This window comes from Anarhichas minor, unplaced genomic scaffold (assembly GCF_050575085.1).
Source record: "Anarhichas minor isolate MPS153535 unplaced genomic scaffold, ASM5057508v1 ptg000051l, whole genome shotgun sequence".
Lineage (NCBI taxonomy): Eukaryota > Metazoa > Chordata > Actinopteri > Perciformes > Anarhichadidae > Anarhichas > Anarhichas minor.
In genome coordinates, this window is record NW_027466497.1 from 7,369,809 (window position 1) to 7,387,066 (window position 17,258).

At 41.3% G+C, this 17,258-nt stretch overlaps 2 protein-coding genes across 2 annotated transcripts; one reads left to right on the top strand and one right to left on the bottom strand.

Annotated features, from left to right (window-relative positions):
• Positions 1-992: 992 nt before the first annotated feature.
• LOC142931381 (uncharacterized) lies at positions 993-10,268 on the bottom strand. Its single transcript, XM_076075276.1, has 11 exons — positions 10,239-10,268; positions 9,513-9,652; positions 9,310-9,410; positions 8,448-8,603; positions 7,488-7,616; positions 7,066-7,186; positions 6,769-6,944; positions 5,093-6,386; positions 4,646-4,792; positions 4,073-4,234; positions 993-3,487 (listed from the first exon to the last, which is right to left on the bottom strand). Exons 3-11 carry the CDS (start codon positions 9,376-9,378, stop codon positions 2,910-2,912), a joined length of 2,832 nt encoding a protein of 943 aa, XP_075931391.1. The 5' UTR covers positions 9,379-9,410; positions 9,513-9,652; positions 10,239-10,268; the 3' UTR covers positions 993-2,909.
• A 414-nt stretch (positions 10,269-10,682) lies between these two features.
• Positions 10,683-15,686, top strand: necap1 (NECAP endocytosis associated 1). Its single transcript, XM_076075317.1, has 8 exons — positions 10,683-10,777; positions 11,972-12,072; positions 12,661-12,765; positions 12,870-12,951; positions 13,283-13,391; positions 13,838-13,985; positions 14,185-14,278; positions 15,013-15,686. Exons 1-8 carry the CDS (start codon positions 10,683-10,685, stop codon positions 15,065-15,067), a joined length of 789 nt encoding a protein of 262 aa, XP_075931432.1. The 3' UTR covers positions 15,068-15,686.
• Positions 15,687-17,258: the final 1,572 nt, after the last annotated feature.

Sequence of the window (17,258 nt, forward strand, 5' to 3'; positions counted from 1 at the left end):
AAAGACCCAACCTCCTCTACTTTGTTATTGTTTTCTCTTATTGTTTTACTCTTTGTAGTTGTTATATGTGTCTTCGTAGTCATTTTGTGTAATTTTGTGATTGTTTTCCTTCATTTTATTCGCATTGTGAGTCTCTGTTATCATTTTATCTCTCTTTTAATTCTTTGTAGTTGTTTTGCTTGTTTTCATAGTCGTTGCGAGTCTATTTGTAGTTGTTTTGGTCTCTTTGTAGTCTTATGTCTGTTTTATTAGTTATTTTATTTTATATTTTGGTCATATTGAGTCTCTTCCTGTTTGGTGTCTGTTTTTGTGGCATTTTGTCAGTGAAGACCAGAGAGGCTCCTGACACGTTGGGCCCCTTTGCTTGTGACCAATAAGCCCGTTTAGTAATTCATACATTATCAAAAACACAGCTTTTTATGTTCACATACTTTGTGTTTCATGTTTTTCTGCCAAAAAGCTGAAGAAACTTAAACATTCTTAAAAGCACATCTATAGTCCTTCTCTCTCAATGAGAAATACAGAATCTCTTAATACCTAATTATTGGTTTCATCAGAAGTATACAAGTCTCCTACTTCTGTAAAAAGTGAATTCTCAGTTTGTGTGCATAGAGGTTTTATTATGTACTAAATCAATTACTTCAGTCATTTATTTTACATCAATTACGCAGAATGTATTACCCTTCAGCAATATATTATATTATGTGATGTTTAATAATTAAAACATATGTAAATAACAGTGATATCAACTGGTGGTTCATTAAGCATCTCATTCCACTGACTGCAATAATGTGTCTAAATGTGTGTATTTATGGCCCTCTTGTGGTGACGGCCGGTAAGTTTATTGGGTTGTAAGAAAGTGTTGCTCAAAGGAATCCCCAATAAACAATAAACAATAAACAAATCAGTTTAAAAATTAACATTTCAGAAAATATGCAGCAGAAAATGTGACATACAGAAAAGCCACAGAGCTGAACAAACACAGTCAGCAGGTCACTTATTGTATCATTTTATTTCTCAAATGTACTGCATACTGTCACAGTTTACAACACAGCTTTAAGTTTAAATACACAGCTAAATTAATTAATTTCATACAAAATTAAATATGAGAGGAAATCATACTAATAGCATTTTGGGCTAGTTTCTCATCTTCCTCCTATAACTCAAAGATCCTTTCAGTCAAATCTTCCACCAAAGTTCATATTTAAAAGATATAAAAAAAATACACAAAAGACGCGACGAGGCCCATAAAACACAAACAACGGCAACAATTCAAAACTGAGTGACCTCTTAGACGCCTCATTGGTCGTGTCTGGCTTTGATTAACTGAGCTGTGATGTTTCCACGTCTCATAAACGACAGTGAACTCTGCTACTGTTCATGTTTTCTCAGTCAAAACCTCTCAACACATGTATCTTCATTCGTAGAAGAACATAAAGAGATGCAGGTGTGTGTTGAAATGTCATTAGGCACACACACACACACTTACAGAGGAGGATCGGCTCAGACTGCATGCACATTAAAGAGGTTGGTATGTTCAAATTCAGACTTTATTCAGCCAACACTGCAGCTAAACATCACACAGTAACACATTTCTGTTTCAGGAGGTACAGCGGGGACGTGTTCAATTACACAATGAATCCAGAACGACTACAAATCTAAACAGGGAAGAAAGAAAAGCCACCATTGGTTACTGAGTTGATTGATAACGCCGTGTTTGAACAGTCAGCTTGGAGCCAATCATGATTGAAATCTTATCAATACAATCCGGTCAACCCGTCTCGATGACGACGACACTGTAAAGAAAGTTAACCTGAACTCGTCTTTGTTGGAGGCCGTTGCTGCATCAATAAATAATCAACCAATCAATAAATAGATCAATAAATAGTTACTCATGATTGTAACACTCTAATATACAGTATATTTCAAGGTTTATCTGTGATTACTTCCACTATTTACATCAGCACAATATATACTGAACACACACACACGCACTGCGTGCATGCAGGTCTCACACACACACACAGGCCTTGTACAAACACACACACATAAATGAAAACCTACAGTGGCGTCTTCCCCACATCAGCTCTGTCAATGTTTTACAGGTCAACACTCACATCAACAGTAATTCTTCAGTATTTCCACATAGACACACACTCAGGATGCTCTCTGCTTCTCACACTTGTGCATTGAAACAGAAGGATACGGACCTTTCACACACGTTTTGTGTGTGTTTCTGTTATTATATTATACTATGTTGCATACATTTAAACCGTGGCTGTCATTTTATTTGGACGTGTGTAGATCTCAAAGGGAGGCAAGCCGAGGAGCTGACGGGTTTAATTAAAGGATTATAAAAGTGTTTCTGCATGTTTTAGCCTTACGAGTTGTATGAACGTTGCTTCTGCTCATTTTCCAAAAGTATAGCATACAAGGTTCACCAGCCTGCCTGTGATTTCATACCACCCATTATGTCATTATCACAGCGTGAATCAGAGGAGCGGGGACTCTCACAACTAAATACGTTTTATAAACTAGTCCTCTTTCTTGGTGCATTCAAGGACATATTCTGACATCTGATTTTTAAGAGTCGGTCGCTGAAAAACAACATTTCAATTCAAGAAATGGCCAAATTCACAAAATCGTTTTTTTACGAGTCTACCAATACGAGTTGTCCTGACAGTCCCTGCCTACAAGAAAAATGAAATACCATTTGATTATATTGTAAGGCTGACAAAATATTATGACGGAAAACGCAATGACTGCCTTGAAGATACATAGTAAAGCAATCGAATGTATTTGGGCTATAATTGGAAAAATGGTTTAGAGGGCCAAAACATGTAAAACTACCAATTGCGGTCATTTAATCTTATATATGTATCTAGCAGGACATATTCCATGTCAAACTGTCAGAACAGGAATGGGTTGTTGTTTTTGTTCACCGTGTCACCCGACCCGTTGCCTGAGAGCAACTGTGGCTGGAAGGGGACTCTCCCCCCGGCCTGTGGAGTGGAACCTCCCAAGTGAGCCCCCCCTGTCTGGCAATTCCCTCCAAAGAAACTGGACTGACCCATTCCTGTTCCCATTAAGAGGGGGTCTGTCAAAGGAATCCCCACCAGAGAGCCAGACTGCACCATTCCCAGTCCTCCAAAGGAGGGGTTCATGCTCAGTCCCATTTGTGGACTCCCTCCCATAGAAACAGATTGTACCATTCTGGTTCCTGAACATGGGGGAGCCACCTGAGCTGCCTGAAGCATGTTTAAACCAGAATGAGAAACTCTCGTGGAATAGGACGGTAGCTGAAATAAGGGAGATTCACTGGAAGGTTTAGCAGCTCCAAAAGTGTAAGAAGGTGCACCAAAGGAGGGAGTGAGGGTGGAACCAAACGGACTGCAGTACGGGGTTGATGTTTCAGGAAGGGATAACCCTGCAACAGCCCCTGATCTGACCACGGGGACAGATGTCATGCCCCGGGCTTTGAAAGCGCCTGGGAAATTAGGGAGGAGTAACAGGAGGACGGAGGGATGAGGGGAGGGAGGGAGTTTGAAGTATTCCAGCAAAGAGAAAATGCACCAGAGCAGAGAGAGAGAGAGAGAGAGAGAGAGAGAGAGAGAGAGAGAGAGAGGGGTGAGAAGAGTTAAATATCTGCTGGTTAATATACACTTCTATACTAAACTTCAATAGGTCACTAATGCCCACACACACACACACAACATCTATACACTATACAGCGAGAACACAGGGGAGGGGTGAATCGGCAAAACACATGAACACAGTAAGCTTTTCCATACAAACCTATTGATAAATATATATTTGTCAATCATACCGTCTCCACCCCCCCCCCCCCCCTCTCTCTCTCTCTCTCTCTGGACTTCAGCTAAACAGTCGTGGAATACATTTGAATCATCATCACCAGCGATTTACAGATTGTTAGTATCTCGGTGATTTTCCAGTCATTGAAGTGGATCATGCATCCATTTGAATCAAGCGCACCACAAATGATCCCACACGAGAAGCCTTTTGTCAAAAATGGTGTTCGTCACCCAGAGTGAAGCATTTTCTCCGTCCTTACCGATGGCTTGTGTCTGGGTGACGAGCGTGTTGGGGAGGGAGCGCTGTTTGGGTTCGGGATTAGAAGAAAATAGATCGTCCAAGTCTACGAGCGACGCGCCCGCAGAGCCCAGAAACGAAGCAGTCTTTCTGTACGCCTTCTCCTCCTGCGCGGTTCGCTTCCCTGCAATACAATAAAGGTCCAATTCTACTCTAAAAGGTGTTTTCTTTTGTGGGACAGGTCAGGGAGGAAGAGAGAGCAAAGCGGAAGAGAAGTTTAATTGATTATGATTGTTAGTCGCAGCTGCTTACCGATGGGAAGATGGGGGTGAAATGGAGAAAATGGAACAAAACGTTGACATAAAATCTGATTCAGGCACAGAGACAGTTAGGTTGTTAGAGTCACCGTTCTCTACCGAGCACTAAGCCAGCTGGCATAGTCTTCTCTGGATTAAAAACAAGCATACATTTTTACAAACTCTGCAGAGGGAAGATTTTATTGCTGAGTACCAAGCAGACAATGAGGTTTTATTCCCATGTATAATGGATGGATCACATTAAGAAGCCTTTAGACAGAGTGTGAAGTGTGATTTACCTGTCCCATTGCTAGATGCGTTGCTCGGCGCACCCCAAGGATCACCTGTTTTAGATGCTCCGTCGCCAAAGGGGTCACTAGCCGGGGAGGAGTCTGAGGGTGGAGCAGGTGAACCCCACGCATCATCTGTGCTGACTGGAGCTGCAGCTTAACAGGGAAATAGAGAAGAAAGGTTCCAACAGGACAAAACAATAACGTACAGATAAAATAAATTAGACCTATCTAATCTAATCTAAACCAGGTAATAAAGTCCCACTGGGATGATTCTGGTGGCACAGGGGTTGGAACTCACACAATATATGACCACTTGTTATTCATGATCGAAGTTCTGATGACACCTGAGAAAGTTTTATTTCTTAAAGAGGGCGATGGGATATGGATGCAAGCTCTTGAAAGAAATACTAAGTTAACCTCAAGGTTAGGAGCATCTATTTGTTAGTTTCTTACCTGGAGCTCCCCATGGGTCATTGTCCAGTTTGGATGAATCTCCAAATGCATCAGAATTATCAACAGGTGAGAAGGCGCTTGTCCCGTCCCCCCAGAGATCTCCGCCCTTTGTTTCCTCTTGAGCAGACGGCGCCCCCCAGGGATCTGACCCGTCAGTGGGCGGAGAGCTAGCAGGGGCTCCCCACGCATCTGCACTGCCTTGAGGCGAGCTCACTGGAGGGGCATTGAAGGGATCGGAGGCATCATCTTTTGGTGGACTGGATGGCACTGTAAATGGGTCCTCTTTAGGGGGTGTTGTTGGTGCAGCAAAGGGGTCCTCTTTTGTGGGTTTGAATGATGCAGAGAAAGGATCCTCTTTGGGTGGTGGTGTTGCAGCAGTGAAGGAGTCATCTTTAGATGATGCTAGTGCTGCAAATGGGTCTTCTTTAGGGGGTGTTGATGCTGGTGCAGTAAAGGGATCATCTTTTGGGGCATTAAAAGGATCATCCTTTAGAGCCTTGAATGGATCATCTTTGGGGGCATTGAATGGATCATCTTTTGGGGCATTGAATGGAACATCTTTGGGGGCATTGAATGGAACATCTTTTGGGGCATTGAATGGATCATCTTTTGGGGCATTGAATGGAACATCTTTCAGGGAGTTGAATGGATCATCTTTGGGGGCATTGAATGGAACATCTTTCGGGGAGTTGAATGGATCATCTTTCGGGGAGTTGAATGGATCATCTTTCGGGGCGTTAAATGGATCATCTTTCGGGGAGTGGAATGGATCATCTTTGGGGGCTTTGAATGGATCGTCTTTGGGGGCGTTGAATGGATCATTGTTAGACGAATTGAAGGGATCTGGTTTATCTTTTGGAGCAGCAAATGGATATTCCTTGTCTTTGGGTGCATTGAAGGGGTCTGACCCATCTTTTGGTGCGTTGAATGGGTCACCTTTTGATGCAGTAAATGGATCGGGTTCATCTTTTGGAGCTGCAAAAGGATCTTCTCCATTCTTTTGTGCAGCAAATGAATCGTCATCAGTTTTTGGTGCTGAAAATGGATCCTCATCAGCTTTAGTTGGAGCCCCCCAAGGATCACCGCTGGCGGGTGCGTCAGTTGTGTCAGGCTTTGAGGGTGCGCCCCATGGACCTGCGGCTTCTTTAGGTTCTTTCGGGGCTCCCCATGCGTCTGGTTTCTCCTTCTCCTCTTCCTCCTCCTCCTCTGCTTTCTCCCCTCCCCAAGCACCTCCTTTATCGTCATTGCCTTTTCCTGCATCCTCCCATTTCAGCTCGTCTTCACTCAACTTGGCCTAGGATATTACAGTTAGAGAGGTAAACACAAACGCTTACAAATGGCTTCATTAGTGGTGTTACTGAACTTGTCCTGTTGACACATAGATCTAACTGTTTGTTTAAGGCAAGTAATCGATTGCAATTGGTATTGTGAACCGGTCTGTAATCTCATTTCAAATGATCCATTCTTTGACTGAAATTTTGCCTCCAAAAACTGGCATGGTGCATAGAACATTGGGTTTGTTGAGACTTTAAAAACATGTTGATATAACTATGCTTACTTTTGAGGATATGGTTTGCAGTGTTCCTGTACTCGACTGCATTACACTGCAGTGGTGTAGTATTTGTGCTTTTGTGTCCACTTGCCGTAGATAAGCTTTGTACTTGCTTTACACTTACCCTCCTCTCCCCTTCTTTCTTCTCAACTTCCTGCTTTAGACGCTCCTCTTTGCGGGCAGCGAAGGAAGCGGTCAAGTCGGCCACTGACGGTATGTTGTCTAAGGATGGAAGCCCTGCGGCCCCGCCAACGTAGCATGGCTTGTAGCTGGGATCCTTGATGGCGTCAGCAGATGAGGCTTGTTAAAAGGAATGGAAAAGAGATTTTAATGAGAGACACAGACACATTAAGTGAATTATACTACAACGGTTTAAACAATTGGTATTTAGCCAATCATAGTTTAGGGCAGAAGGGCTCACCAGCAGCATTTTTTGAAGTCTTCTCTCTGGTCTTGACGGCAAAGTCTCTCTCCTCCTTCAGTTTATCATCGTCCTCCATGAGAACAAGGACAACTTTGGCCTTCTCTCTCACAGTTCCACCCTGGGACAGATATGCTTAAATTAGACTTTGATTGACACCTCACTGGAGCAATACTCTATCTAAGCCTGAAAAACAAACCCCAAATATTACAAGTTTTGTAAACCCAAAAGTGTCAAGCAATGTCTTCTGGAAAACTTTTAAATCAAGGGATTCTTACAAATGTGTGAGACACCATATGTTCTTTAATTGTGAACTTGGCCTGGAGGTTAAAAGGAGTATGATGATATAGATATTATAGTGACAATAATGGACAATCTTAATGTACAGCATTCAACGTTTAAATGGATACCAAAAGTATCACCTGATCCTTGCCATCCTTTTCTACAAAGCGATACTCTGTGAGGGCTTTGACGATGTAGATGCTGTCTTTCATTTTCAGAAGCACACGATCGTCGCCGGTCTTTAACAGGTACTCCAGCAGTGTCAGGGACTGGTATGAAAAAAAAGAAGCATGACAATGAGCACATTTTTATGTGAAACAAAGATGTATATGACTGAAACAAAAATAAACTGTCAATCTGTACAGTTTAACTGCTTTTTTTTTAAACATATAATTGTGGAATTTATAAGACAAAACTATGAGAAGAAAACAAAATCTGTGTAAAATTATATATGTGGTGCAGTTTACACCGTTTCTAAAGACCAGATTAATAAATCACGTTTTGTGATCAAACCCAGAGTGCTTTCAATAAATGGCAATACATTTCATTAGAGCTACAACAGTAAAAAACTGCTACGCTTTAAATATTTTAATCTTAAGATTTTAAGAAGTTTTAAGAAGTCACTCTGAATGTAATACACACAATTCTTCTAACATTTAAGTCTAAATCAAAAGGAGTCAGTGTATAAAATGCTCGGTAATAAGAAAATATCATGACTTTGTAATTTATGGTTAGTCTTTGGTATGTGGTAGGTTGTGAATGTAACTATATAAAAAAAACACTTTTTCAAATCTAGACAATAAGTTAGTAAACATATATTCTAAATATTGTCTGAGCCCCTATTCTCAAGCTTCAGATAGCTTATCAGGGTATCCCATCTAACATATTTCTATTATGTCTTATGATGGTTCTTATAAGCTGTATTTAAACGGAACTGAAATTAATTATTGTCAGAGAAATGTTGATCATGTTTCAAAAGAAGAGCTACAGATGAATCTTTGGGTGACCTTATTTGCCTTAAATGAATTGTTATCATAACATCCACAACAATGCCTGTTTTGAGGGGAATTTGTTCTGTTGTTCTGTTCTTGTTCTGATACCTTGTGGATGTGTCTCCAGTTCTTGTCGTCTTTCAGGCGCTTCCAGAGCATCGTCATGATCTCATTGCAGGCCACCACGTTGTAGGTCAGATCAGAGAGGTCGGCCATCTGAGAGCTGGACGGGCCCCACGGGTCATTAGACGTCGCCTCTCTCACCTGCAGAAGAAGCAAAGCCAGAGACATCAGGAAATATAAGGCGGCGGTAGTCAGAAGGTCACAGATGCCAGCTTGTGAGAAAAAGGCTCACAGTCACCGTAGAAATCGTGATTACAATGTAGCAAGTCATCTTTTACATCACCTCAATTATTTATGCTTATAAAAAGGGTAAGTAATCTGTTCTGGCAGGTTATTACGGATCATGTTTCATCAAATCAGCATAATGAAGAAAGAAGGATACCCCCAGATGTCCCTGATTCCTAAAACCTGAAGGTTAGGATACAAGAGAATGGCTCACTGTGATTTAAGAGAACTGTGAGAGTTTACTGCTGTAGAACTTTAAATGTATGGCTTGTTTTATTGATTTTGCACCTCTAACTTTCAACTCAACTGACCCTGTGGTGGGTGCATCCTTTCAAACTCATGTTGTACAGACAACAAGTGTTCCAGGCCACAGAAGTGTATTTAAATGCCACATATAGTGATTTTTAATGTCATCTTGTAGGTGTGCTCGTGGCCTACAGATTTAAGGTGCATTTCATCACCATATCTAATTAAAGCAAAAATGTTCCAAAAACAATGCATCTTAAACTAGACTTAAAACATCCAATGAGAATGCATTTTATTTCCTGCTACCGGGCACATTTAGCTGACATAGTGGGGGTATTGGGGTTCACGTAGTTCTTCACCAGCTTCATTTGTTTACCTTGACCTCGGCCTCAGAGTAGTTCTGGACCAGGTTCTTCAGCTGTCGGCGGAGCATAGAGGACGTCATGGTGTCTAAGGGGGGGGGGGGGGGGGAGGGATCTGATTCAGAGAAAACTTGTGAACAATGTTGCATGCTTACACAAGAAGGGTCCACACACACATACACATGCGTACAAATAAAAAACACACAAACCACTCTACCTTTTATAACGCCTGTGCTGTCAAAGATGTATTTTTGTATGTTTCTTCAGTGCAGGCTCAGTGAGTGAACATCCTGCTGCTCTATCTTCTCTCTGACTGCATTGACTTGTCTCCGGATGCTCAGAAACCAGATCGTACAGCTGCAGAGAGGAACCAGTCAACATTAAAACAAAAGAGCTGAGGCATTGAGTGGCAAGCTTACAATTATGAATGCATGACTGAAAAAGCTATTCTAAAGGTGTGCCTACACCTGCTGTACGTGGCAGCTCGTGGTAGTTTGTCATAATCACTGCGACAAACAGATCCTCACCTCGGTTAGCCGTCTGGCTAAGCTACAAGCTAGTTAGCTGCTAGCCTCCTGTGGCCGGTGTGAGAAAATACAAGCTCACAACCTCATGCATAGAGATTAGTATTACTATTACACCATGGATGATCCGCCTGATCCCCAATCAACTGTGAGTCGATGTGCTTGCAAGTAACGTGTCTGTGAGGATTGTTTTCAGGACCTCGGACAGCGACTGAAGACGAGCAGCAGCCGTAAATACGGTCGTACGTAGTTATCGAGCCAGCTGGAGTATAAGCTTAAATATCACGACTTTTTGCCATCTAATCAAAAGGTTGTTGTAGACGCAGTCGCTGTTGTCAAAGTTGAACAAGAACACAAACTCGCAGCACGTTATTTCGTGTGTCAAACATGCGTATTTGCATTACAAATAAAGGACTAACCCTGAGAGATCTCCTCGAAGGATCCTGGACACGACGACGATTTCCGCTTCCGCAGTTTTCAGCACCACCTGCTAGTCCACGCCCCCTCACGATGTGCTTTTTTTTAACTTATTATTTATATTCTCAATTAAATATACATGTCTGTCCACCCGTTTTGCGTCTTTTATAATACAACTGAAAAATAAATTAGCAGGAAATTATTTAGTTTTCCTATAAAATTACAATTTGAAGGAATTTCATGAGAGTATCGTTCCGTTTAGTAACATTTCAGATGCATTTTGGTTAGTGGGGTATGCTTCAACTGACGGCGTTCTGACGGTTAGGACGCAGACCACACACACACACACACACACACACACACACACACACAACCCCCCCTCTCAGAAAAGAAGAGAATAAATGAGTCACAACCACTACTCCCACATCAATAACAGTTGAATCAAGATGGCGGCCGAGGGCGAGTACGAGTCGATCCTGTGCGTAAAACCCGATGTCAACGTTTATCGCATCCCGCCGCGAGCGTCAAATCGCGCATACAGGTAAAGGAATAACCGCCGGGTCGTTGACGGCGCTTTGCAATATGGTTTTAACGGTGTTTGGTGTCGCTCGGTGCGGGCATTTCACTTTCACTGAGAGCCAGAGCATGCTTACAAATCACGAATAGGGAGGGGGGAGGGGGGGGGGGGGGGGGGGGGGGGGGTTGAAAGAGTGGAGATAAAAAATGTCCAGTTTAAAATATGTTATTTTACGGTTTGAATCGCAGGTTCTCTGTGTGTCGCTTTGTTGTTCAGAGCGGTTGAGCTGTCAGAGATGTGACGGGGCCGTTTGTCATCGTGCCAGGACAGTCCCACTCCTGTGTGACAGCCCGGGATCCTCTTCACACACTGACACCATTGAATTGAGACCAAAAACACATTTTCAGGGTTTTCTGTGTGGCTAGTGTTTGATTGTGATTGTCATTATATATTCAAACTGTCTGGGTTACACATGCATGGAGAGATCATAAAATAAACATATGGATCCATATGTGCACCAGCAGCCTTATCTGATAGAGAGGGCTGCATTATGAGAGTGTGGGAATTAGAAAGGGAGGTATATGAATGTTTATCCACCTTTTTATATTCATATACCAAAGCCTATAAATAACTATGTATGTTAAAAACATTTTAAGGTGGTTTATTCCAAGAACATTCTGAAGGTACACAAGATGATTAAAGGGATGAGAGAGGTTAAGAAAAACAACTTTTTCTTTTGTTACTTTCACCTCTTCTTCAGGTCCCTAAAACAAATAAAAATACTGGATACTTTCACCTCTCTATACCTCTAAAAGTATTAAAAATTAAACAAAAATATTTGCTTCAACTGCTCATAACTCATGTCAAAGCGATAACCTGTTCTGTGGCATCACAAGTAGAGATGACTTCATTTATTTCACTGGTGTCATCGAAGATCTCTTTGGGTAAAACATGAATTAATACCTGAAAAGATGAAAGATATATTTGTCATTCACAGCGATACAAATCTAAGATTATATCACAGATTTTCACATACTGTCATCACGGAGGTATTATGCTAAATGTCGAGTTCATTATTAGTTATTTTAGGGTTTCCATTGTAAATAAAAATTTACATTTTCTTTGTGAAACAGTTAGTTGTATAGTTAATATAATATATCAATAATAATGTTAATATTTACAGTTAATATACCACACAAACATCTTGTTTGTCTACAGGGCAGCTGACTGGAAGCTGGATACTCCAGACTGGTCGGGTCGAATGAGGATCACAGCCAAGGGACCAGTGGCGTACGTCAAACTGGAGGACAAGGTCTCAGGTGGGACTTCCTTGTGTGTTATACTTTAACATTTTTCATTAAGTGACATGACCTCCGGTTCTCCCGAGTGAAGCCAGTGCGGAAGTGTCTTAAAGCTGCATTCTTTCTAGTGTCCACCAGGGGGCGACTCCTCTGGTTGTATAGAAGTCTATGAGAAAATGACTCTACTTCTCTCTTGATTTATTACCTCAGTAAACATTGTAAACATGAGTTTATGGTCTCAATCTCTAGTTTCAAGTCTTCTTCAATACAGCATGATGTTCATTTAGTACATTATGGTCCATTTAGAGTCAAACAGACCATAAAGCAGGGGATGCTTTAGGGCGGGGCTTACTGTGATTGACAGGTCTCTACCACAGCCGTATACTGCCACGTCACTCCACATTCTAAATATGGTCACTTCTGTTCATTAGTTGCGAAAAAAACAACATGACGACGGCAAAATCGCATAACTCGAGGCTTCAACACGTCAGTCCACAAACCAATGTGTGACCTCACGATGACTACGTTTACTTCTTATATACAGTCCGTGGTCCTGACACATTGTTATCTATTTCATCTCTTGTCGTTTCCCCTCGTGTCCTGCAGGGGAGCTGTTTGCCCAGGCACCCATTAAGGAGTATCCCGGCACTGCCATGGAGACGGTCAGTGACTCCAGCCGATACTTCGTTCTGCGGATACAGGATGACAACGGTGAGGACGCGCGTGTTATGAAAATATGACCACGAAGCCGGCCATGTTTGAAGTCCCCTTTTTTCGGTCATGTCGGTTACTAAAACATCATCTCTCGTCCGCAGGTCGCAGCGCTTTTATAGGAGTCGGCTTCGGGGACCGTGGGGACGCTTTTGATTTCAACGTGTCTCTGCAGGACCACTTCAAGTAAGCAGTGATTCACGTCTTCTCCTAGAGATGAAAGTAATGGGATTACTCTCACACTTTTCAAACTTCGAGTTTGGTTGGAAGCATGTACATTCACAGCAATGACTCATAATTAGACTTGTATTGTTATATTGTTATATTCTTATATTTCCTACTGTCCCAAAACCCTCTGCAGCATATGCAGTCCACTCCCCAAACGAGACGCTTGTCTATGAGATGTACAGCTCTTCACTTGTGGAAAGCTGCACGCTGTGGTTTTTTCTGGAAACTGCTGAGATACTTTGTTTATTTGTGTATCTGTGCTGATGGTTTTGTTCGTGTGCGTCTGCAGATGGGTGAAACAGGAGCATGAATTCAGTAAAAGTGCCCAGCTCGGGGATTCGGGACCTAAACTGGACTTGGGCTTCAAAGAGGGACAGACCATCACACTCAACATAGGGGTAAGAGCCTCAAAATGTCCAGCTGTTACCACAGTTTCAAAACATTTTGAATAAAACTTCACTGTTGGTAAGTGTAGAAAGTAGCAGTCTTTTAGTCGGTGGTTTTATAGTTAAATTAGCCTGAAAGTAGTCGAAACAAATCAGAAATGACTTAATGCTACCTATAAAACAAAAACTGGAGCTCCAGTGTAACTCGAGATGAAAAGCTTTGAGGACCATCTGTAATTCACAAATCAGTCAAATCATAATTTCTATTTCGGTGGCAACTTTACATCACATGGCTCTTAAAAATCAAGCAACATTTAACAAAAACATGGGATCAAACACAAGGAAATAGTGTAAAAAGTTTTAACAGTCATGCTGAGAAACTGGCATTAAAAAATTTAAACATTCCTAAACTTCTTGAAAATCTGAGAAATGTAATTTTTCTTTGTCTCGGCCTCTAGCAAGGTAAAAAGAGGGATAAGCCCCGCCCACAAGGCTCAAGTGGGTTTGGACTCCTCCCACCACCACCAGGAGGCAAGATAGCCCCGCCTCCTCTGTCAGGCTCATCCAATCACAACATAGTCCCCCAGACGGGGGACATGACAACAGGTAGGTTAGCATCTTTGTAGTGAGTGAAATTACGACGATCTCTGTGCAGCTTTAACCGACGGGACTGACCTGTTTTCTTAATCACGGTGGTGATTAGTTTCTTGTTGAATGAGCTTCAGGCGGCAGGAAAATGAAGTGAAATGTGTGTCAGCTGCTTTTTTAATGAGTTTTGTTGTGTGTCTCCCTGTATCTCTGTCAGGCTGCCTGTTGGAGCTCGACAGTAGCAACTCGAACACAGTGGTTCAGTCAAACCCTGGTTCAGATCTTTGGGGAGACTTCTCCTCTCCTTCAAGGTAATTTTTTGTAATGTACACTGTGCGTGCCAAAAGTATGTGGACAGCCACATGTAACTCTGTTATTTTTTTATGGGGAACCTGTTTTTGGGAGATAAGACCTTCATCTTAAAGGTGTTGGATGGGGGTCGAGGTCAGGACTTGTCACATTTGTCCACACCACATAAAGTTATTTTTAAACTACAGCTAAACAAATCAAATGAACATAAATTGGTTAATAACTGTATTGGTCCAAATAAAGCGATCGTATTGTCGTATTAATCAAGTCTCAATTTTAAAGAGCTCAGTTGTTGTTTTTGGCGGCACCTGTGGTGATGAGGAGTAATTGCAGGTGTTTTTTTACTTCACATGTAAGGGCTTTCGTCAGAGAGCCAGAGGTGATAAATAGTGACTCACCAGACGTTTATTTCAATTAAAATATTACCGTTAACAGAACTCTAATGCAATTGTTTAAAAAAAATGGGGAAGATGTGACTCATGTTGAGTTTCTAAGCAGTATAATGTATGTCAATATACTTTTCTTCATATAATGTAAATATTGTTTACATACATTTTGTGCATTTTACACATCATACAAATTTGAGTTTAAAATGGCATGTTTTTAGTTCTTTATTTTTAGTTGCAGAAAGACAGGTCATAACATGCAAAACACTGGTATTGTCCTTTTAATAAGTGATTAAGATATTATCTGAATACATAAAAAGAAAAGCTAACATCAGTTTATGTGTCTCCAGCTCCGTTCCACCACCGTCACCACCGCAGGACGCCGGACACTGGATCCAGTTTTGAATCGCCGGCTGTCGCGTCGGTTGTGATCTCCATCTCACCTGCATCTGTGTCTGTAGCTTCCTGTGCGCACACACACACACACACACACACACACACACACACACACACACACACACACACACACACACACACACACACTGATCCCAAAGCGTGAAACTCCACAGAGCTGTAGAAACAATATTTCATCCAGAAAGAATCCCGGGTTTCTTTCGAATGGGAAATGACGCATTAATCAGTTTTAAAGCCATTACTTGATAAAAGCCATTTCCACCCAAAAAAGATATTCAAGGGCTATGTGTGACGTCCTGAGCAGCAGGTTTGTTCCGCTTTAATGTGGCTGCATCGCCTCCCCAGTAGATGCCGCTCTGTTCAGAGCTTTATGTTTTTTCTAGCTGCAACAGCTCCCCCTGCAGGAACTGCAGAGTGCTGCATCTCGAGAAAAAGTGTAACCGGCTGTGAATAATGTGCAGAGAGCTGCAAAGCTCAGCGGACGTGAAAGGCTACTTTAACTGTAAGACAGTTTCTTTATTGCTCTAAAGTTGGCACTTAAATCTAATTTATGTGCATTAGCCTTATTATTTCTAATGAATCATAACTTCCCTGAATCGTTTTGAAATGACAGCAGCAGTCTGTCTAAGTTATTTAAGTATAAATCATAAAGAAAGAACAGTTTGATTTAACACTTATAAAATAGTATTTTTAGACTGAACAGGGGTTTAATGACTCCCTCTTCACGGTGAGTGGTGGAGTATGGCCTTGTCCACATGTCTCACAATGACTAAAATGAATGATGATGCAAATGGATTCAAAGATGCAACTTCAAAATGTTTAGATTAGCTGCATTATGGGATATGAAATTGATTTCAAATGAATGCAGACGCGCCTACACCATGCCTTCTATCAGGAACCAGAAATGATCCATTGCACAGTATTGTTTTTAAGTTATGTTCATAGAAATATATATATATACGGGGCACATTCATGTCTGCCGTATTAAATCTATGAATTTAATGTTTACAATGTGAAATCATATTTGTGTTTACTGCTGGGTGGCATCAGTTGTCGTCATTAATGTCAATAATTTGCATTTTTACATACTTTCACTGCATTTTTTACAAAGAAGAATAAGCTAAGAATTAAACATTATGCCCAGTTTAGCGACGGATGCTCGTCTGCTGGCAGTTAATTAAATCTACTTAAATATCAATCAAATTTCTTTCACCTCATTCTAATAAACGTGCCCTTTTAAAATAATTAAAATCCAGTTGGATGTAATAGATGAGGTAAAACAGAGCAGGAATGTCAGACTAGTCGTCACAAAGTCATATTGAGCCTTGAAAACCAGTTCTCCTTTCTGATATCAGAGGAAAGATGTGATGTGGAGATGCGTTACAGCTCCACTTTTTGCATTAAATATGTAATTTTGTCCACCAGATTTACATCTTTCTGTTAAAGAGAGTGGAGTGAGATTGAGTGCACATTCATTTAACTGCTTTTTCTTGTTTGTGAAATGACCATGAAGCTTTTTTTAGTTTTGTTTTTAATGGTAAAATGTTGAGGCAGCCTTCAGCACTAAATACTGAATGTTTCATGGAAGGAAGGACAGATCTGGATGAACAGTTCAGGAGTTGAACAAGTAAATCGTGTTCAACACGAGTCTGAAACAGCAGATTTAGACAATCTGAGGAAAATATTTGGAATTTAAAGGAGTAGTTTGACATTTTGGGAAATACTCTTACTTTTGCTTTTTTCTTTTGCTGAGAAATGGAAGAGATTATTGATATTATTCTTTATGCATTTAATGTGAAGCTGGAGCCAGGTAGCGTAGCTTAGCTTAGCATAAAGACTGGAAACGGGGGGAAACGGCTAGCCTGGCTCTGTCCTAAAGGAACAAAACAAAGTCAGAAGAGTGGAACTATTCCTTTAACATGTCAGACTACTGAGTGAGTTTCTCTCAGTGAATGGACCGACCTGATGTGGCTTATTTCACTGACTGTGAAATTAAATGGAAAAATAAGCTCTTTTACTGAAACCTTGTGCGCGGTTACAGATGTGAACACAGCGGTCTCGGGACTCGAGGGCGGGAAAAAGGAAATGATTGTCTTTCTTCATCTGATGATGAATGTCTTAATGGCAGCAAATGATTTGTTAGTAGTTGTGCAGAAAAGGCTTCACAGGACTTTGACGTGTG